An 18,982-nucleotide genomic window follows, 5' to 3' on the forward strand; every position below is an offset into this window, starting at 1 on the left:
GATAATAATGGTAAATAGGACTCCTCCTCGTCTGCACAAGACAACATCCATTTGAATATGTGGATCAGAGAATAAACTACTAATGGTTTTTTTTTGCAATTTGTGTGGTTTCTATTATGTCTTCTGCTTGAGACTAATCTAACATATGTCAACTTTATTCATTGAGACTGGAAGAGAAGTTATAATCTTGTTGCTAAATGAAACACGCAAAACAAAAGTAAATAGTTACAAAGGTATTCCTTTATCTCACAATTGTCTACTAAACAACAATACAGTGAAGATTAATTTGTAAAGATATAGAAACGTAGAGATCTTTAAAAAGGATAAACAGCTAACAGTGGGATCTAGCGTGCTCAGGTTTGTGAGTGTACTCATAATCAAGATGCACAAAAGCCCGTTCGATCTCCTCTAGTAGCTCGAGCTTCTCTTGCAGCGATTCTCCAATGTCGTGAGCCACTTGCAGAGGCATGTCAGCTGGGAGAACAATATCAACCTCCACAAAATAATGAGAGCCAAATGTGTATGCCCTCACTGTGTCAATGTGCCTAATGGCTTTATGGTGGTTCCAACACAGGTAAGTTAGTTTCTGCAGATACTCTGGTCTAGCTGATTTCCCAACAAGAGAGTTAACGTTCTCCAAGACCGTCATTGACCATGTCCGTATTGTGTATAATGCAAGCTGCATGAATTAAGAAACAATTTTCAGCAACGAGGAAAAAAAGACTTGATTTTGTTTTCATAAACTTGGAAACTTACAATGATAGCTCCAACTGGATCAATCCAATAATCAATGTAATTGGCCAGGATTACTGCAATGAGTCCAATGATGTTTGTGATGACGTCGAAGAAATGATCTTGAGCATAAGCTTTAACGATCTCGTTAGTGAAGGATCTGCAGTAAAGAACCAGAAGCAGTTTGACCAATGTAACAGAAAGCATGATCCCAACTACCCAACTCTCTTGCTCTTTTGTTAGGTTGAACTCCTTGTGCTGTATGAAAGAGATTTCGTGAATAATGTATGACTTTCAAAGCTCTAGACCAAAGCTAGGTGATCAAGATTCAGACATACGCTGGATAACATTGTGCGAAGAGATTCCAAGATAATCTGCAATCCAAGTGTTGCCATCACTGATGCAAAGACTAGGATTCCCTGAAAGGATTTGAACCAAAAATCACATATTGAGAAATCGGAAAAACTTTATTGACTTGTCGAAGGTGTTAATAGTTGCACAGAGATATCAATAGCAGAAAACAAGCTTGCTTAGGCCGATTCAATAACATAACATATAATAGAAATATACTAATGGAAGACAGATCATGTGCATTAGTCTTTAAAAGGATGATACAAACCAGTGGTTGCATGCGTTTCTTGCCAATGGGATACTGATACGGGTTGGGTGTCTGCATGGAGAAGGCGGTAAACCAGAGGATGAAGCCAGAAAGAAGATCAAGAAGAGAGTCCAATGTAGAGGCAATGATAGCTAAAGAGCCACTAGTGACAGAAGCATAGACTTTAGCAGCAAAAAGAAGCATGTTTGCAATGTTTGATATTCTAATCGCCAATGTCTCGCTTTTAGCCAAATTATCCTGCTCTTCCTATGTACACAAAACACAAAGAAATTCAGAAAAGTATCAATCAACAAGAACAAATGCATCATGGTTTCAACAAATGTGACAAGTAGTAGCCTCATTTAGGCTAACCTTTGACATTCCAGGAACAAAGCCACGTTCTGCAAGTTCATCCATTTCAGTAAAGCCCTCAAGCATCTCTACTTGCTGCTGGTAATAATCTGCCACATTGTCTTCCGGACCTGAAAACACCAAGACACATAGCTTCACAAAATCATATTTGATCTCTTCACAAAATCATATTTGATCACAAAATCATATTTGTTGACATTACTTCCACATCCAAAAGAAAGATTAGAGACAAAAATCAAGGATCGGGATTAATGAACTCTAGACTAATCAATACCAAGATTCAACTAAATCTCAACTTCATAACAAGAGTAAAAATATATCTTTGAAGAATCAAAAATGCTAAAGATAGCAAACAAAAGAGGCCGAATTCAAATGTTATCAGCTGCTGCTAAAGATTGAAACTGAAGAAGACGATAAGAAAATGGAAATGCGGAGAGGAGGAGCAAATTGTTTACCCAAACAACCAAGACAGTTGTGTAGTTTACTCGGAGATTTCTTCTCCTTGTGTTCCGGTGAAACCTGGAAATCATCGAAATTTAACTGCCAGGAACGGTCACCGTTACCGTGAAACTCGAGCAGCGAGATCCCTTCGTCGGAATCTGGACTAGCTGGCTCAACCATTTTTCCGGCGGCGGAGAGAGACTTTGTATTTTTTTTTTTTTTTTTTTGAGAGAGAGAGAGAGTGGTAAGGAAATGGGAAATTTGAAGAGACGGCGAGGGTAAAATCGGTAATTAAGAAAGATTGAGGCTAGCTACTACGACTGTTGTGGTAGTAAGACATTCCTCCACAGAGATACTTGGACCAGCCTTTAGAAGAGACGTCTCTGCTAATTATCCACGTGGCGTTCTCTCAATGGATTTGGGATCTCGCACGTGATTGGAGGAGTCATCATACACACGTGTACAGTTGAGATTCAACTGCAATTAAACGACCCCGTGACATGACATGGTTATGAGTCACATATGTGCCCTCTCAAACTCTATTATGTAGTATAAAAACTGTATTAGATACAACCGACCCAAGATATAGAAGAACCTTTGAAAAATGGTAGAAGCCAGTTCAGCTAAAGCTTTCTTCTTCACAATTATCGTAAAATATTAGACATGTAGAGCAGGCTTGTTGTTCTCTTATTGTCAAGCGTAAGTAAATGATTATTGTTTAGTTTCGTGACCAATTGGTTTGTTTTTTGGTTAGCCATTGTTCGATTTGCTTTGGTTTGGTCAAAGATTGTATGCTTTCAAGTCAAACCAAAGCTGACTAAATTTTATTCTGTAATAATTTACTTTGGAATGGCAAAACCAAAGAAAGGTCATAGACACAAGAGAAGAAGCAAATATGTTTCTTACGCCAAAAGACACGTTTGTATGGTAAGACAAAAGACACGTTTGTATGTTTCTTACGCCAATACCATTACGTTAAAAATAAACTAGTAACTTAAATTTACGCTCACTTTCTATTTGGGTTTTACATGATGATTTTGGTCAAAGGCCTATTTACAATGTTGCAAGCCCATATTATCTTTTAAGTATCTTTTTGTGCAACCAAAAGAATCAGTGATCTTATGCTCATTTTCATTTTTTTCTAATGAAATTTTTCGTCACTTATGGCTTATGCGTCCGATGGACGATTATGGTAAAAGGCCCATTTATTCAATCCAAAGCTTACTGGGTTAGATGATGATTGTGGTAAAAAGGCCCATTATAGACCCAACTAAGTATCTTAGGGTTTCAGTTTCCACTATAAAACTTGTTGCGGCGTAAGTTAGGGTTTTGAGAATCAGCGGCTTCACCTCTCCAGGTTCGTGTCTCGATTTTGCAAACTATCTCTCGAAATCGTCCTACATTTCTTTCTTCAGATTCATTACTGAGCTTCGCTTTCTGGGTTTCTATCTAAAAATTTCACAGATTTCGTGTGTGAAGAATCATTTCAAGCCATGTCTCCGGCTAAAGGTACGATCTTTTCATTGATAACCACTTGAATCTTCACTGGAACATGATGGATTTGGATCTTCTTCTACTAGACTTTAGTTTTGCTGAACCCGCTAGTATCTGGTCTCGATTAATGTTTTCTAATCATGTTTCGTTAGGTGATTAGTTTCAATATCTTCCTGATTAGCTTCAACTAAGTGAGATTAATGTAGTATCCAAATGAATTTTGTCTGTAGACGTGTTTCTGAGTATTCATGTATTGAAGTCAGATTTGTATCAAAGTATTATATGATGCTTAAACTCTCTGTTGTATGTAATTTGCAGTTGATACTACCAAGAAGGCTGATCCTAAGGCCAAGGCCTTGAAGGCGGCAAAGGCTGTGAAGTCTGGTCAAGCCTTCAAGAAGAAGGACAAAAAGATTAGGACCAAGGTCACCTTCCACAGGCCAAAGACTCTTACCAAGCCTAGAACTGGTAAGTACCCAAAAATCAGCGCTACTCCAAGGAACAAGTTGGATCACTACCAAATCCTTAAGTACCCACTCACCACTGAATCTGCGATGAAGAAGATTGAAGACAACAACACTCTTGTTTTCATTGTTGACATTCGTGCTGACAAGAAGAAGATTAAGGATGCTGTTAAGAAGATGTATGACATCCAGACCAAGAAAGTGAACACACTCATCAGGTACTTTAAAGAGTATTTTTCTATGAAGCCTTGTTGTGAGATTGATTATGTTCAATATATTTGACACTATGGTTTGGTTTTGTTACAGGCCTGATGGAACCAAGAAGGCTTACGTGAGGCTTACACCAGACTATGATGCTTTGGATGTTGCTAACAAGATCGGCATCATCTAAGTCTATCTATCTCTGCAGTTATAAAGACTATTGTGGTTTTGTCTCTTGTAGTCTCAGTTTTGCTTTTAAGATATTTATTATTACTATCATCTGGTAATTGTAGTATTTTGGAGCAAAAACGTTTTACAATACATTCATGTTGCAGTTTATTGTTGAATTCAAGTTCTATGTTTTTGACTTATCAAGATTCTCTTTTTAAAACTCACTAACTTATAAACTGTAAACATACAAATGCAGTATCTTCTCTAACCAGTAAATGATCATAAATCGATCTATCACCACATATTGTTTGCATCTTTCATTATCCTTTTATCCACATGTTGATGAATGGAGAAGTCCGAGAAATGACGAAAATCAGAAATTTCTTATCCACATAGAACACTAAGGCAATGTTCATTGATCATCAAAAGTCTTGTGAATTGTAGCCACTATGGCAGTCTCCTCACTCTCAATCCGCTGTGGTGGTTTCTCACCAACAATCTCCCACAAGGTTAATAACACTGTTCTGATTCCAGTCTCCATTTCTGAAAACTAAAAATCATTATTGTTCATTGATTCATATTTCTTACCAGACAGAAATTCTCTGTCCAAATCCATCACTCAAAGCTTGTTGTTTACTTTCATCCGGTGGTAAGGCCGACTCCTCGGAGAGTAGTAAGAAACTAAACTCTTGTGACATTTTCCTTCTCATACGTAATACATTGACTTGTGTGGATTGATTTTTATTAAAATTCAATAGCTTACCAAAAAGGCAGCGGAAACAATTGGAAGAGAAGGCAAGCTCTTGTGGGAGTAGGAACTTTAGTGGCAACTTCAATTCCAGCAACTTTGCTTCTTGCTGAAGGTAATCTGCAAAACTAAGGGTTTTGTTTTTGCCTCTCTTCTTCATTCTTTTGGGACCAAAAGCCTAATATGTTGATTCATATCATGTTTGCAGAGATACCAAAAAGCTACTCGCCTTTTGTGGATCGAGAAGACGGGTATTCTTACTATTACCCATCAGACTGGAGGGTGGGTAATGGCTTTGTTTCCATTTTTGTTGAAAGAATGAAACATAAATGAATTGAGAATATCTCTGTTCTGCCCTTACTACGTAGGAATTTGACTTCAGGGCACATGATTCAGCCTTCAAAGATAGATACTTGCAACTGCAGAATGTGCGGGTCAGGTTCATACCAACGGAGAAAAACGACATCCATGAAGTAGGTCCTATGGAAGAGGTATGTATTACACACCTTACTTTCCCTCTACCATCTATGTCATTAGAGAATTCACATTGGTTCATCATTCTTATATATGTTCATCAGGTGGTTTATGATCTAGTGAAGCATAAGTTTGCAGCACCAAACCAAGTAGCTACCATCTACGATATGAAAGAGGTCAGATGATTGTTAACATCTTAAAGAATCATCAAAGTTGTTGAGAGATTGGATCTTTATAAACAATAAGAGATGAAAATGCAGAGGGTGGAAGATGGAAAGAACTATTACACGTTTGAGTATGGACTAAGAACTCCTATCTATGCAACCACTTCCTTTGCAACAGTGGCAGTTGGAAACAGTAAGCACAGATTATAAGAATTATGAGATAGATGAGAGAAGAAATTGAGGAATAAACAAGTGTTATGACTGATTTGATGTTGCAGACAGATACTACACTCTCATAGTTGGAGCAAATGAGAGAAGGTGGAGGAAAGTGAAAAAGCAGCTTCAAGTTGTGGCCGACTCTTTGAAGATCCTTCAGATTTGACAAACACAAGAAACATCTTACTCCTATATATCTTTCTCTCTCTGTGGTTACAAAACTGTCTGTAGATAACAATTTGATATTTTCATATTCTCTATAACTCCAACGATGGTTTTGGCATTGTGAGTTAGATTCTGAGTTGGTTCAGTAATTCAATCAAACTTGCAAATAAAGTGGAAATAATGTATTTACAAAACAGACATATTTCTTCCTAGCCATTACACACTTCTCCACCTAAATCACTCACAACAACAAAAAAGCAAACCTCAGCAAATAAAATTGCCTCTAATCTTCAGTTTCAATAAACAAATCGATATACCTTAAGAGACCAATCAATGAATAAATAACACAGTCCTACTTCATTGCTTAGCCTCCTGAAAGAATAAGGGAATCTAACGTCTACAAACTCCTAAGTTGCTTACAGAAACTAACCGTGGTTGTACAACTTCTGCTCATCTGCTGTCATCCCGGACCCGATAAGCCTTTGATCAGATGCATGTCCTGTAACTACATCCAATAACGTTATCTCGTGGCATATCACATGATGGTTGGTATGTGACTGAACTAATCTCAATTAGGCACATGAGTCCAATCTCTTTTAGATCAGTTGATGTCGCCGTAGATTCTTGCCAAAATGTGGTTGCATTAAACGGACATACAATCCGTTTTTACCCGCTAAACAATCATGCGTACCTTCCTCTACTATTTTGCCTCCATTGAGAACCACAATGTTATCCACATGTCTCATCATCGCTACTCTATGCGCTATCAGAATTGTTGTTTTGTTCCCCATTATCAATGTATCAAGAGCTTCCTGCACAACACGGCTCGACTCGGATTCGATAGATGAACTCGCTTCGTCAATCAACAGTATTGGAGCATTCTTCAGCACTACCCGAGCTATAGCGATTCTCTGTTTTTGTCCTTGGGTAAGCTCAACACCTCTCATCCCGATATGTGTGTCGTATCCGTGAGGTAAGCTGCTGATGAAATGGTGGGCATTTGCAATCCTTGCTGCTTCCTTCATCTCAGCTTCACTTGCATTGTGCCTTGCGTATATAATGTTTTCTCTGATCGTTGTGGAAAAGATTATGGGTTCCTGTTGAATCAGACCCATATGGCTTCTTAACCATCTCAAATTATATGACTTCAAGTCTCGCCCATCTAATAAGACCTGACCAGCAACTGGGTCGTAGTATCTCTCGATCAACGATATTATTGTGCTCTTTCCAGAACCAGAAACACCAACCACAGCTACTGTTTGTCCGCCATTGACTTTGAGACTGAAGTTGCTTAGTACTAACACTTCCGGGCGGGTTGGGTAGCAGAAGTCGATGTTTTTCAGTTCAATGCTTCCATACACGTTAGGCGGACTAAGAGCCGAGGTATCATCAGGTTCGATTGTAGGAACTCGATCTATTATTTCAAAAACTGAAGCGAGAGATCTACGGCGCTTGAGAATGTAAGGTGCTAATCCGAATGGCTCCACAAGAGCAAATGTAGCAAAGGAGAAGACCATGTACTCGGTTAGAGCTGTAGACAATTTCATATATCTGCGGTCTACTGATAACGCGGTGTACCACAGGAGGAGCGCATTACAGGCGAAGAGAAGAAACTGTGAGAAGCCAAACGCAAAGCCAATAGCCATCCCATGGAAAAAGCTCTGCCTGAGTATCCGTTGGAGTTGCAGTCTGTAGAGTTCCATCACCTTGTTGCCGGCACAGAACGCGACAACAGTATATATGTTTCTGACAGCATCCTCGAGTACTAAGGACGCCTTTCGATGCATCTCCTGGATGCCCTTTGAGAATCCAGCAAGCCAAAGTTTCTGGAAATTTTATAATGTTGTTAGAATTGCAGAACAGGCGAATACTTCCAAGCTAAGTGCATGAGGATAGGATGACCAAAATGAGGTATAAAGTCAAATTCACATCTTAAATCGCTACTTGAACTGGAAACCTTTTGCATAAATTAGACGCACATTTTGACTGAGGGAAGCATGTGACTACTAAACCGGAATCGGGAACAAAAAAAAAAACATAAGAAAATAATTTCAAGCGGTCTTCTTGAGGCTTTGTTGGGGAAGATTGAAGGAACAAAACAAACCTGGGCAATGGCAGAAAGAGTAAGTACTGGCAAAGTCGCTAATGCAACAAGGGCCAAACGCCAACCGAGCAGCAGCCCAATAAGAATGGCAACGATAACAGCAAAACTATCCTGAATAAATATGGAAAGCCTGTTGCTGAAGGCAGCTCGGACAAAAGTGGCATCATTTGCTAGGCGCATGGATAATGTATCTGGACTGTTCTCTTCTTCGTCATACCATCCAACTTCATTACGCAGCATTGCTATCACATCAGATAAAGTCAATAAGTTAAGTGAAAGTAGTAAACATGTAGTGAAGTGAGTTAACAGTGAGTTAACAATGAAGAAAAATATGGCAGTACCTGAGAACATCATTCGCCGCACTCTCTCAGTCATTTTCTCCCCCATAATACCAAAGTAGAAGTGCTGTAAGAAATTGGCAACAACTGTCACTATTCCCATGCAGGCAATGATCAAACACCACTTGTCAACCTCTTCACGCAGGTGGCTTCCCTTGCTCGTATAGTATGTCGTCACTACTAATGCAATAACATAAGCTAGAAGAGGATTGAAAGAACCAAAGATTGCAGCACCAATACTCCCTAATACAGCGTATAGCCACTCTGGAAAACTAAGCTGTGCCAACCTCCAAAATGAAGGTGGCTCCTTGTGTTGACCGTCCTTGGCCACCTTAACACTTGCTGAAGTGTCATCTGAGTGACCAAGAGGGCGGCTAAAAGTCTGTGAATGAGAGCGCTCATTTTGGGGATCTGATATCAAAAGGGGTGATATAGGGGACTCCGGATCTGAACCATTTGATTTCTGACGTTGTGGACACTGAATGTCAATTTTTGGTAATTCTGGTAACCGCATCTCGAAACTATCTTGTCTTTTGATGGTGGGTTCCTTCTCACCAACATCCAACGACGAGCCATTTTCTCCCAGTTTCTCTGGTGCAGGGCTATGATCATTGGGCGATTCTTCACTATTAAAGCACAATTCCTGGGAGCGGAAAACATTATGACCTCTCTGAAGAGATGGAGACTTAGCCATTTTGGGCGATGATGGTTCTTGGAAGCCACGACCAGCTGAAGAATCCCTCTCAGCCTGAAACGCAGCAGAATCGTTGTAGTTCCTAACTGGCATCCTGCAAGGCAACACGAGTTCCATAAACAAGTAGAATCATCAAAGTCCACCCTTCCATAGATCATTAAATCAAAAGCAGCCAAACAAAATTCTCAACCACATGGACTTTACTACACAACAGACTTTACAAGTTGTTAGATATGTATATGGTCTTGGCTGGAAAATCATACCGTCTGGGTAGCTTTGTTGCTTCTTCACACTTCAGAAGCTCAGCATACAAATTACCAAGGTTGATTAGTTCATCATGCGTACCCATTTCAAGTAGCTGGCCCTCCTCCATTACAGCAATATAGTCAGCATTTCTTATCAGACTTAGTCGTCGGGCTATTATTATGGTAGACCTTCCTAACATTAGAAGATCAAGGGCTTCTTGGACAACTCTTTCAGCTTCAAAGTCTAGTCCTCCAGTGACCTCGTCAAGCAAAAGAATTGTTGGATCTAAGAGTACGGCTCTAGCAATCGATAGCTTTATTTTCTGCTCCTCTGTCAACGTTAAACCAGTCTTTCCAACCTAGAGGACAAACAAGTCATTTTCAACTTCTAAAAATGAGAATAGCAACAAAAACACAATTCATAACTACAAACTTTTCAGTGGATAGTTACCTGAGTTTCATATCCTTTTTCAAGTGAGCTGATAAATGTGTGTGCATGTGCTTTTTTAGCTGCTTCCTCTATCTGATCCAGAGTAGCATCTCGGCCGTATGCAATATTCTCTCTTATGCTCAGACTAAGCAAAGCAGGCTCCTGTGTCACCAGGCCTATTTGGCTTCTCAGCCACTCTAATTTTAGATTTTTAATATTTTCTCCATCAAGTAGAACTTCTCCTGTATAAGAGAAAACCACAGATCTAATCAGTTACTAATAGTATCCTTCGCAGGTGAGTATCCAAAGGGGATTATTCAGAAAAACTGATACATCTTAAATTACACATCATAGTACCTAGTGTAGGATCATAAAACCGTTCCATTAGAGGAATGATACTGCTTTTTCCAGAACCATTTCTACCAACAAGTGCAACAGCTTTTTTAGCCGGCACAGTAAGGTAAAATCCACTCAAGATTGGAATTTCAGGTCGTGACAAATAGCTGAAATATACATTCCGAAACTCAATATTTCCTTGGACAGCAGACAAAATAATTCCCTCTTGATTAGTCCCAGAGGATGAACGACTTATCATCTCAAAAAGCCTATACGCCGCAATTCTTCCTTGATCAAATGAATAAAAGTTTGTAGCCGCTTGATTTAAACCCCTGCACAGCACAATATGAATTCAATTAGCAAACAGACACTGGAGAAAAAAAACAAAAAAGAAGAAGATAAGAGAGTAAAGTAGAATCGGAAGCTTACAGCCCACTTAAAATAACAGCAAAAAGGGCTGTTATGATCTCTCCACCATTTGCTCTATGATGAATAACAAAGAACCGACCAATCCAAAGTTGCATAGCACATGAACATATAGCAAGCCCATAAGTAAATCCAAGTCCAAGTCCTTGCACAAGACTAATCAATATACCATATCTCAGAGTTGCTTGGAGAGAAGTTGCATAAGAGTATTTTGCAAGAGTTTCATTTGTAAAGGCATACAAAGTCCTAACATAAGAGACTGCCTGCACATATAGAATAAAACCTTTTGAGCGTTAGAAAATATATTCAGATGCGATCTGACACTATAAACAAACCAGAATGAAGAACTCAAAAAATGGACCAGTAGGGGATGCGTTTCAGAAGAACTTGAACTCATAAGACTGACGTGGGCATGTAATTGCCATGCATCCAAGTCGATGCAATATCCAAGTTATGGATGCTAAGATTAATTATACATGAATCCTATTATAACAAAACCGAAGCCATGACTTGGGCAATATGTTGAGATGAATTTTAATTCACGATTGCAGTCGCATTAAACCAAGATAAGTAACCTAAACAGTCCGACCTGCCTATTACAATCTAACCCTCATAGATTCTGCCTAAAATTTTCTGAACTTAAACAAGTTTTGATTCAAATAAGAGTACTGTAAAAGATATCAAATTTTGCACAGCAAAAATTAACTTTGATGTTCACAAGTCAAAGAAGTCTCTCTGTTATAACTCTACTGCTTAAACATCATTGTCATTGTCGGAAACATGTCATTTAATGCTTGCAACAGAATTCGTCAATCAAATTGCGCGAATTTCTAATACCTGTTCAGCAATGCTGGCTGCTTCAGCATATGCATCTTGAATATTCTCAGCAAGTCTGTGGAGAAATATATTTGATATGCCTCCAGCAGCAACAATGAAAGGACCGGTGGCTAACGTAATGAGGGCAATTTCCCAGCAGTTGACAAAACCAATAATAAGACCACTGATAAATGTCGCCATGTTATGAATGTAATTCCCAACCTGTAAAGTCCAAGATCAAAAAGATTAAGGAAATCCATGAAGATGTATCATTCTTTGCAAAAATAAAGATATTCAATAGGAAACTTGAAACCAAATTCAAAAGTGAAACATACTTTTTCACTTAGAGCCGACTGAATAAGTAGAACATCACTCAGTACTTGGCTTACTATATCCCCGTTATTCCCATATGTATCAAAGAAACTCATATCCTGATTTAGTAGCACTTGGACGTACTTTGACCTGATCACAGCAGTCTGCCTCTCTCCAGTCAGTATCCAGCAAGACACCTCTATAAAAAAGGACAACTAATTATGGTGACGGATAATAGCATCATTGCATTAGAGGAAAGAAGGACACAACTAGATTATAATATATGTAAGGATTTTAGCAAAGGTGAACTTACCAATCCAACCAGATATGAAAACACCTCCAGCGATATATACAATGGTCAGCGAAAGCTGCACAAAGGGACTCAATAATTTAGACGAGCACATTATTTCAGGATTGTTGCCACTGTTTCAAGATTCCAGATAAACAGGTTTGCAAACAGATAAGACCTCGAATAAAAAAATGGACATTCAGAAGACCATACATAGAAATCCCTAGAGGTGAGAAATACGAAAGCATAGACTTAGAAGATAGGTTGTCTTCCTCTGAGCATGCATTTGAGTAAAAGAACACGTTTGATGATTCAAAGTAGGCTTCCCAGCTAAGTCAAGAACAGCTAGCTTCCAGGTTAATATGCCATCTTAGAAGCAAAAACTACATGAAAACTGGTATACTTAACTAGTCCTCCAAACAAAAGCACATAGGAATCATGAAACAGAAAACCTACTAACAAACCAACAAAGATATAGAGCAAAACAATCAAAGGATTTCACACTCTCATGTTAACTTCTTGAACTAATACATTTATGACCAAAGAGTGCCACAAAGTTTGTCGAGATAACAGACTTAACCTTAATGTGGCAACCCGCTAAAATTACAATCCAGCTCGGAAGGAGAAACAAAGTTCCAAAATTTCATCACTAAATTATATACTAAACTGAATCAATAGCTCCAACACCTAATAAATTATCCAAATTCCATATCCCCTGAAGCTCACTCAGCTAGGAAATTAGAAATTTTGAAAAGCCACAGAAGCGTATTCAAGCTGACCTACCTCGAGGAGACGATTGAACTGATCATCACTTATCAGATGATCCGAATCAGTGGGAAATGCAAGAACCTGAACAATTTTGGCGAAGTAGTGCAAGTAAACAATAAGCGCAGTACCATGAGCAGCAGCAGCAACGGATCCAAAAACCATAAGAACCCAATCAAAGCGATCAGCACAAGCAAATAGCTGAGAGAAAGGAACAGCAGCAGGAGGAGGCTCCATCTCCTCCGGCTCCTCCATTTCCTCCTCATCATCCGCTTGCGCCGCTGTTCCTGTACCACCGTGCTCAGCACCAGGATCAAGGTAAGGAGATGGAGACTCAGGAGGCTCGGAAACTTCAGAAACAGGAGTTAACGGTTGTATATGCGGCGGAGACCAACCAAACAAACCTCTCGAAATCATCATAGCTACGACGGGGGGGAATTATATCACCTCCGTCTCGTGAATTAAGAAACCCTAGCTTTAGAGAATTCTTCGGATTTTGAAATTTTCACCGGATCTGTTAAAAAGCTTAGGAAGAAAAGTCTTGGAATCGGCGAAGAAATCGTTTCCGGTGAGATACTTTTTTTTTTTTTTTTTTCCTTTTTGTTAGTTTTGATTTTATTTTGTTTTGTTTTGTTTTTAATTTTTGGGTTTTCGTGAATTATGAAGAAAATGGGTCAAAGAGTCTAAAAAAGTGAAAGACAGACAAGTCTTTGTGTATTTCTGTGTCATCTTACATAAAATTAAATTTTCTTAACACATAGTTTTAATTATTGAATGTGATATTTCATAATAATTAAAAATCAAAAAGTAACGGTCAACTACGGCGACGAGTTTTAAGTTTTGTTTTTTTGTTTCAGATATTCTTCGTTTATGTCTATTTATGCAACGATTATATTATGAGACTTGACTAAATGATATAAGTTGGGTCTAGACACCACTAGACCGGACCAGATTATTGCACTGCAACATTTATTAACGTCTTTGCGTCATTACTTTATATACAGAAGGTAGTTGTCGACAAATATTGAACTGTTTCGGAATCTTTTGGTAACCAATTTTGCTGTATTATTGAAACCTTGTATGATTCGTGCTCTAACCAACCCATGACAATGATGATCACGAGAGTTTCGTTTGATGAAATACTTTTATGTAGTAATTAGTCAAAGTTAAAGATTAATCACCATTAGTTATAAGATTGTAAGAAACTTGAGAAATGTGCGAGGTTGGTTAGTGTGCCGTGGAGAATGCAACAACAGCTGTCTTTGTTTCTTTCTATTTTCACTGTCAAAGAAAGAAGAAAGGTGCGGGTGATAGAAGAGAAGAGTGTTACCACATGTGAGATTAGCTTATATACCTAGTGGGGGCAGGTATGATTGAGGCAGCATGGAGCTTCTTTTTCTGCCAGTGCATTTGATCTGTTCCCTTTTTGCTCATTCTTACACTTTTTTTCTCTCTTTAGCAAAACTGCTCATATGATATAATTTGTTTGGAACTTGACCTTTATAGTTGGGATTATACGTTTTCAAAACAGTTTTACTGTTGACAGATTCAATGAGATAGCTTCTATTTTTCTTTAAATTGGGCCACAACGGGACAGTAGCCCAATTGACTTCATTGCTATAGAAGAGATTCGATTTTGAGTGAGGTTGTACTAGTTCTTGGTGGACTTATGAATGTCACTATAAAATGTGGTCACTTCTTAGATAGTCTGTTTAAAAAAACGACTGAGATCTTGTCATTTTAGTCTAGTAAAATTGTTTGTATAATAATATAGAAGTCCATAGATCGATATTTCTAAACTAAATTTGTACTATATGTTGTACCATGCAATAGTGTGAGTAATGAGTATTCTTGTGCTATATATCATTTTTCAGCATGTTTTATTACACGTGGAACTTGAATAAGTCTTTGTTAGGGTGTCCATTTGAAAGTTTTGTACCACAAGGCCTGTCTGAGCCATTTGGGGTTGGTGTAAAAATGTCCAGTATATTTTTGGCCACAAAATTATTGTTAATTAGAGTGATTGTTTTGTCCACGTTATGTGTCTTCACATCATCCGTTGGATGATATATAACATTTTGTTTCTAAACGTAATTGATTTACTTTAAAAAAAGAACTCAGAGCATTTCGAACTAATTAAGTTGTACTAAGTTTAAGAAAGTAATTCCTTAGCAATATTTTCCGAGGCAATTGTATTTTAACCAAGTCCAACGAGCAAACTTGATGATGTAATCAAAATGGTTTAGTTGGTTTAGCGTTAATTAATCGATTTAAAATGACCTTTTGATGAATTGATGCACGCTTTTCTTTCGTTGACAGCTGAAGTTTCCACACATGCATGCTTTTGTTGAACAGGTCAAAAAAAGAGAAGAAGACACGTACATGGTTTAAAAACGATACTTCACCTAAGCCAAATATTTGGGCATTATAGGTTTAAGTTGCAACTTGCAAGTGTGTACGAGAATTTGGATCCCTTATATATATACACATACTTGCGAAAATCAACTTGATGTTGTTTTAAGTAATTTATCATAGTAAGTACATTACAATAATACATACTGGTGAAAAATCTTTAATCTGTAAACTTGACGTAGCCAAATTTAAGTTCCGTTTACACGAGGATTTCTTGTATAGCAAGAAATGGAATATATCCACGCGTTAAAATGACAGCAGGTTAATTAAAGCATGTTCATACGTGTATCTTTAGACATAACTCTTTTGTCGTTTCCATTCCAAGCCGAAGTCAAGAAATTGAAGACAGTACAAGCAGAGGCTGATCGATACTGACTATCTCTTGTAGAGCAAATATCAGTTGATTCTTATCTTCTTCACTCTTGAATCCTTCCAATTTGACCACTTCTAGATCCCTTAGTACTACTCTTGCATGGTCAGCATTAACACTAACTTCTTCGTTTGAACTATAAGTATTTGAATCGATCTTACAAAATAAATAAAGGTATTAGCACGACGCAAGAACTAACAAAGTAACAAGGTTTTAGGTGTGTAACACTTACAGTAATGAAGAGGCGCTCTATTGATGGACAAAGTTTGAGAAAAGAGATCAAAGAATTAATTTGTTCTTGGTTCATCGAGTTATCGATCCACCGCAATTCTTGTAACTTGTAGAATTGGAATGATCTCCAAGATGATGATATGGACGGTTTGATTACTTCCTATTAACAAAGATAGTAACATATAACTTTCGAATTATCTTAGAACAAAAGAATTTAGAGACTAACTTTGTTACCTCGAACATCCATCTGCATAGTGTAAGAGATTGAGAATTCTTGATGGTCAGCGAGAGAGGACCGATGTCTAACGCGTTGTTGTAATAGCTTGGGCCTTGTGTTACATCGAAAACCGCCTTGGTCAAGTTGAAATGTTCATGAATCTTGATCAAAGGTAGAGATCCTTGGTAATGAAAAGTTTTAAGCTTAAATGATATGATCTCGAGGTATCTCAGCTTCGGGCATCCCGAGATGGACAAGTGAAGAAGCTTAGTTGGTGAATCAATAGTGAGAGAAGTCAATCTCTTACAACGACAAATCTTGAGGCTGTCAAGTAAAGAAAATTCCAAAACCATTGAGGAAACAACCTCATGGGTTAAGGAATTAACGGAGTCTAAACAAAGCGTCTTCACCAAGAAACCGCTTGAGTCCACACGTCTTGGGATCTGATCGTCGATCTCAAGACGCCAGCAAAAGCTCTCTTCTTTCTTAGAACCACCGGAGAAGAAGAAGCTCATATGCATGACGTTATGAGGTGCGAGAATAGTGGACACGAAGGTTGACTTGTCAACGTGTAACTCCAGCTTCCGAGTGTTTTTAGAAGGATCATGCTCATCGAAGTTGTTGATGAAGCGAGAGACAGCATGAGATATGTCTTCGATGGAGCCGTTGTGGCTGTGAGCGACGAGTATGGCTTGGTTCCAAACGGACCTAAACCGTGTGGAGACCAAAGGGGTTAGTCTTGCGGATTCGAAAGGGAGGAAGCTGATGATGTAGAGTAGAAGCTCTAGCGGTAGGCACGAGAGGATATCTGGTTTGTGTTCCTCCATGGTTATTTCACTGTGAGGTATTGCTTTGAATTTGCTATGGAGAGGTTTTAAAGAAATGTACGTTTAGGTACGTACGGATTTGGATTTTCATAAAACTGGATTCTCGGCGTCGATCATGTTACTTTTGTTGTTAAACACACTTCTTGATATATATAATATTGTATATCTTTTTGTTAGGTATTGTATAAAAGCTAATACGTACATACATCCTATGATGACACTGAAAAGGAAAAAAAAGTCCTATGATGATAATATATGATGTCTTCATTCGTATTTCAACATCTTTCCGGATTTTGGAGGAATCCAAATGTTCATACGGAATATTCAAAGTTGGTTTTGAAGTCAGATTGTCATGGATATATAAACGCAGAGACCAGATATTATGACTTTTTGTGATATGTGATCGGTCCATTTTGTTTGGATTCATAGATTGGAATCATAGACTGGTCCAGTTTCAATTTTTCGTTAGCGTTTTACAAAATATTATTGGGCTTTGATTGGGCTTGGGCCAGTTTGGTAACGAACTTTGTTAACCAAGTTTGGATGTAAACAGAAAAAACAAAATCCGAATCAAAATTCTCAAATAGCCGATTTTGAGCAAATTCGATGCTTAACGAAAGGGTTTAATGGCGACGAGATTCGATGTGAAGACGATCGTCAAGGACAAGAGATTCTGGATTGCTTCCTTCATCATCGTCTGGGCTGCTGGTCTTCAGGTCAATTTTTGCATTTCCAATGAATTTGTTGATTCTAGGGTTTTCTTACATTGAAATTTTCGAAGCTCATAAATCTTTGATTTTGAACTAATTTCTGTAATTAATTCGTGTTCCAGGGTCACATGATGTGGCTGCAGAAGCAAGAATCTTTCAAGCAGAAATTTGGAACAATCGATGAAGACGACCACAAGTGATTCATGACTTTATTACGTCTCTGAAACTGCTTTCTTTTTTTGTATTTGTGAGTCTTGAGGAAGAGTTAGATTTGTATGAAATTTAATCATACAGACTCTGGCTTACTATCTCCAATGGTTAATTTGCCAAATGCTAGTAGTTTTTGATTGCTAGAGATGTCTCTGTATTTTGAGATTTTATAGTATTTCAGCTTGAGCTTTGTTTAGTGGACTAGTTCGAGATGCTTTATAGTGATACTTCCTCTCAGTTAGCAGCAAACCAACCATCTTTCTCCCGAAACATTTCCTGTGAGGTTGAACAACAAATTTCAGAAAAGGGCTTGTGGTGAGTCAAAGGTTAAGTTTTGGTGTTGTTTCAGAAGATTTACTTCAGTGAAGCTTGTAGTGTAGAGATTGTTGAATCAACTATAACTGAGAGGCAGTGTACTGAAGAATGAAGCATGATAGAGTTATGAATGTAGTCTCTGTAGTTTTGTGACTCGTAGTTGTAGGATTATGTACTAGTCAAATTTGAGAAATCAAGAACTAGAGCCTGTTTTATACTAAGAGTTATGGATAGTGGAACTAGATATAGGCCTAGTGTTGTTGCTTAGAAGAAGTGAGGATCTTGGATTGAGAATTTTGGATGTTTTCTTTGGGATTTGTTTCACTGTTGTCAAATTTTTGAAGCTTTGAAGCATTATCTTGTTGCTTCTTAAATCAACCATCGACTGTATCAGAAAAGCACCAAAATTTAAATTGAAACATAGCGTAATTTTCTTACAATCAAACGCCGCACTATAGTTTTGAATGGAAACATATTACAGATAAAAGGGAAAATATTTTATTCTATTATTCTTCTAACTTTCTCAAAGTTTACAGTATATTAAGAAAAGTTTATAGATATGGACTTGAGACAAGTCCTCCAAATTCATTCTCTATGGACAAAGAAAACGTCAGCAGATGTGCATATTATTCTTTGTTTTTTCTTTGTCAACTATATAGAAATTATTCGAAATTAAAATTTTTAAGCATATATTA

The 18,982-nt window shown here is 38.0% G+C and overlaps 6 protein-coding genes and 2 long non-coding RNA genes across 12 annotated transcripts; 4 read left to right on the forward strand and 4 right to left on the reverse strand.

Annotated features, from left to right (window-relative positions):
- Positions 1–147: 147 nt before the first annotated feature.
- On the reverse strand, positions 148–2,648 carry MTP11 (Cation efflux family protein). Its single transcript, NM_129503.4, has 6 exons — positions 2,158–2,648; positions 1,703–1,812; positions 1,352–1,597; positions 1,071–1,151; positions 757–990; positions 148–679 (listed from the first exon to the last, which is right to left on the reverse strand). The coding sequence occupies exons 1-6, from the start codon at positions 2,321–2,323 to the stop codon at positions 332–334; spliced, it is 1,185 nt and encodes a 394-aa protein (NP_181477.1). The 5' UTR covers positions 2,324–2,648; the 3' UTR covers positions 148–331.
- An 88-nt stretch (positions 2,649–2,736) lies between these two features.
- On the forward strand, positions 2,737–4,729 carry RPL23AA (ribosomal protein L23AA). 2 transcript variants are annotated; one of them, NM_001161093.2, is made up of 4 exons: positions 2,737–3,500; positions 3,608–3,652; positions 3,956–4,319; positions 4,408–4,729. In NM_001161093.2, the coding sequence occupies exons 2-4, from the start codon at positions 3,637–3,639 to the stop codon at positions 4,490–4,492; spliced, it is 465 nt and encodes a 154-aa protein (NP_001154565.1). In that variant the 5' UTR covers positions 2,737–3,500; positions 3,608–3,636; the 3' UTR covers positions 4,493–4,729. The 2 variants fall into 2 exon arrangements, with proteins under 2 accessions (NP_001154565.1, NP_181478.1); NM_129504.4 differs by lacking the exon at positions 2,737–3,500 and having other exon boundaries at positions 3,511–3,652; positions 4,408–4,696.
- Positions 4,730–4,785: 56 nt separating this feature from the next.
- On the forward strand, positions 4,786–6,431 carry PnsL1 (PsbP-like protein 2). Of its 3 annotated transcripts, none has more exons than NM_129505.4 (8): positions 4,786–4,982; positions 5,065–5,146; positions 5,232–5,336; positions 5,430–5,503; positions 5,590–5,712; positions 5,800–5,871; positions 5,956–6,052; positions 6,138–6,431. In NM_129505.4, the coding sequence occupies exons 1-8, from the start codon at positions 4,923–4,925 to the stop codon at positions 6,239–6,241; spliced, it is 717 nt and encodes a 238-aa protein (NP_565906.1). In that variant the 5' UTR covers positions 4,786–4,922; the 3' UTR covers positions 6,242–6,431. The 3 variants fall into 3 exon arrangements, with proteins under 3 accessions (NP_565906.1, NP_001031514.2, NP_001078022.1); NM_001036437.3 differs by having other exon boundaries at positions 4,804–4,982; positions 5,065–5,122; NM_001084553.1 differs by having other exon boundaries at positions 4,804–4,982; positions 5,065–5,122; positions 5,958–6,052.
- On the reverse strand, positions 6,380–13,627 carry ABCB6 (P-glycoprotein 6; the record flags this gene model as incomplete). Of its 2 annotated transcripts, none has more annotated exons than NM_129506.2 (11): positions 13,014–13,627; positions 12,255–12,309; positions 11,965–12,140; positions 11,651–11,851; positions 10,817–11,076; positions 10,409–10,719; positions 10,073–10,293; positions 9,640–9,980; positions 8,686–9,470; positions 8,345–8,586; positions 6,380–8,066 (listed from the first exon to the last, which is right to left on the reverse strand). In NM_129506.2, exons 1-11 carry the CDS (start codon positions 13,413–13,415, stop codon positions 6,837–6,839), a joined length of 4,224 nt encoding a protein of 1,407 aa, NP_181480.1. In that variant the 5' UTR covers positions 13,416–13,627. The 2 variants fall into 2 exon arrangements, with proteins under 2 accessions (NP_181480.1, NP_001324134.1); NM_001336781.1 differs by lacking the exon at positions 13,014–13,627 and adding an exon at positions 12,444–12,687 and having other exon boundaries at positions 6,837–8,066.
- A 581-nt stretch (positions 13,628–14,208) lies between these two features.
- Positions 14,209–14,680, forward strand: AT2G09050. The gene is made up of 2 exons (NR_140459.1): positions 14,209–14,363; positions 14,545–14,680. It is a non-coding gene; the product is annotated as an other RNA (long non-coding RNA).
- An 809-nt stretch (positions 14,681–15,489) lies between these two features.
- On the reverse strand, positions 15,490–17,233 carry AT2G39490 (F-box family protein). Its single transcript, NM_179986.2, has 3 exons — positions 16,243–17,233; positions 16,010–16,168; positions 15,490–15,933 (listed from the first exon to the last, which is right to left on the reverse strand). The coding sequence occupies exons 1-3, from the start codon at positions 17,050–17,052 to the stop codon at positions 15,739–15,741; spliced, it is 1,164 nt and encodes a 387-aa protein (NP_850317.1). The 5' UTR covers positions 17,053–17,233; the 3' UTR covers positions 15,490–15,738.
- Positions 17,234–17,600: 367 nt separating this feature from the next.
- Positions 17,601–18,696, forward strand: AT2G39500 (hexose transporter). Its single transcript, NM_129508.3, has 2 exons — positions 17,601–17,768; positions 17,885–18,696. The coding sequence occupies exons 1-2, from the start codon at positions 17,679–17,681 to the stop codon at positions 17,960–17,962; spliced, it is 168 nt and encodes a 55-aa protein (NP_565907.1). The 5' UTR covers positions 17,601–17,678; the 3' UTR covers positions 17,963–18,696.
- AT2G09055 lies at positions 18,302–18,611 on the reverse strand. The gene has a single exon (NR_140460.1). It is a non-coding gene; the product is annotated as an other RNA (long non-coding RNA).
- Positions 18,697–18,982: the final 286 nt, after the last annotated feature.

This window comes from Arabidopsis thaliana, chromosome 2 (genome assembly GCF_000001735.4).
Source record: "Arabidopsis thaliana chromosome 2, partial sequence".
NCBI classification, from domain to species: Eukaryota; Viridiplantae; Streptophyta; class Magnoliopsida; order Brassicales; family Brassicaceae; genus Arabidopsis; species Arabidopsis thaliana.

Excerpts from the sequence above, each read along its gene's own strand:
- MTP11 (NM_129503.4), bottom strand. The coding sequence starts at position 2,323 with ATGGTTGAGCCAGCTAGTCCAGATTCCGACGAAGGGATCTCGCTGCTC. Across the intron at positions 1,813-2,157 it reads CAACTGTCTTGGTTGTTTGG|GTCCGGAAGACAATGTGGCA; the intron begins GTAAACAATTTG and ends TGGTGTTTTCAG. Across the intron at positions 680-756 it reads ATCCAGTTGGAGCTATCATT|CTTGCATTATACACAATACG; the intron begins GTAAGTTTCCAA and ends TAATTCATGCAG.
- RPL23AA (NM_001161093.2), top strand. Across the intron at positions 4,320-4,407 it reads AAAGTGAACACACTCATCAG|GCCTGATGGAACCAAGAAGG; the intron begins GTACTTTAAAGA and ends GTTTTGTTACAG.
- PnsL1 (NM_129505.4), top strand. The coding sequence starts at position 4,923 with ATGGCAGTCTCCTCACTCTCAATCCGCTGTGGTGGTTTCTCACCAACA. Across the intron at positions 5,713-5,799 it reads AAGTAGGTCCTATGGAAGAG|GTGGTTTATGATCTAGTGAA; the intron begins GTATGTATTACA and ends TATGTTCATCAG. Across the intron at positions 6,053-6,137 it reads AACAGTGGCAGTTGGAAACA|ACAGATACTACACTCTCATA; the intron begins GTAAGCACAGAT and ends TTGATGTTGCAG.
- AT2G39490 (NM_179986.2), bottom strand. The coding sequence starts at position 17,052 with ATGGAGGAACACAAACCAGATATCCTCTCGTGCCTACCGCTAGAGCTT. Across the intron at positions 16,169-16,242 it reads TATGCAGATGGATGTTCGAG|GAAGTAATCAAACCGTCCAT; the intron begins GTAACAAAGTTA and ends CTTTGTTAATAG. Across the intron at positions 15,934-16,009 it reads TAGAGCGCCTCTTCATTACT|ATCGATTCAAATACTTATAG; the intron begins GTAAGTGTTACA and ends TTATTTTGTAAG.
- AT2G39500 (NM_129508.3), top strand. The coding sequence starts at position 17,679 with ATGGCGACGAGATTCGATGTGAAGACGATCGTCAAGGACAAGAGATTC. Across the intron at positions 17,769-17,884 it reads TCTGGGCTGCTGGTCTTCAG|GGTCACATGATGTGGCTGCA; the intron begins GTCAATTTTTGC and ends TTCGTGTTCCAG.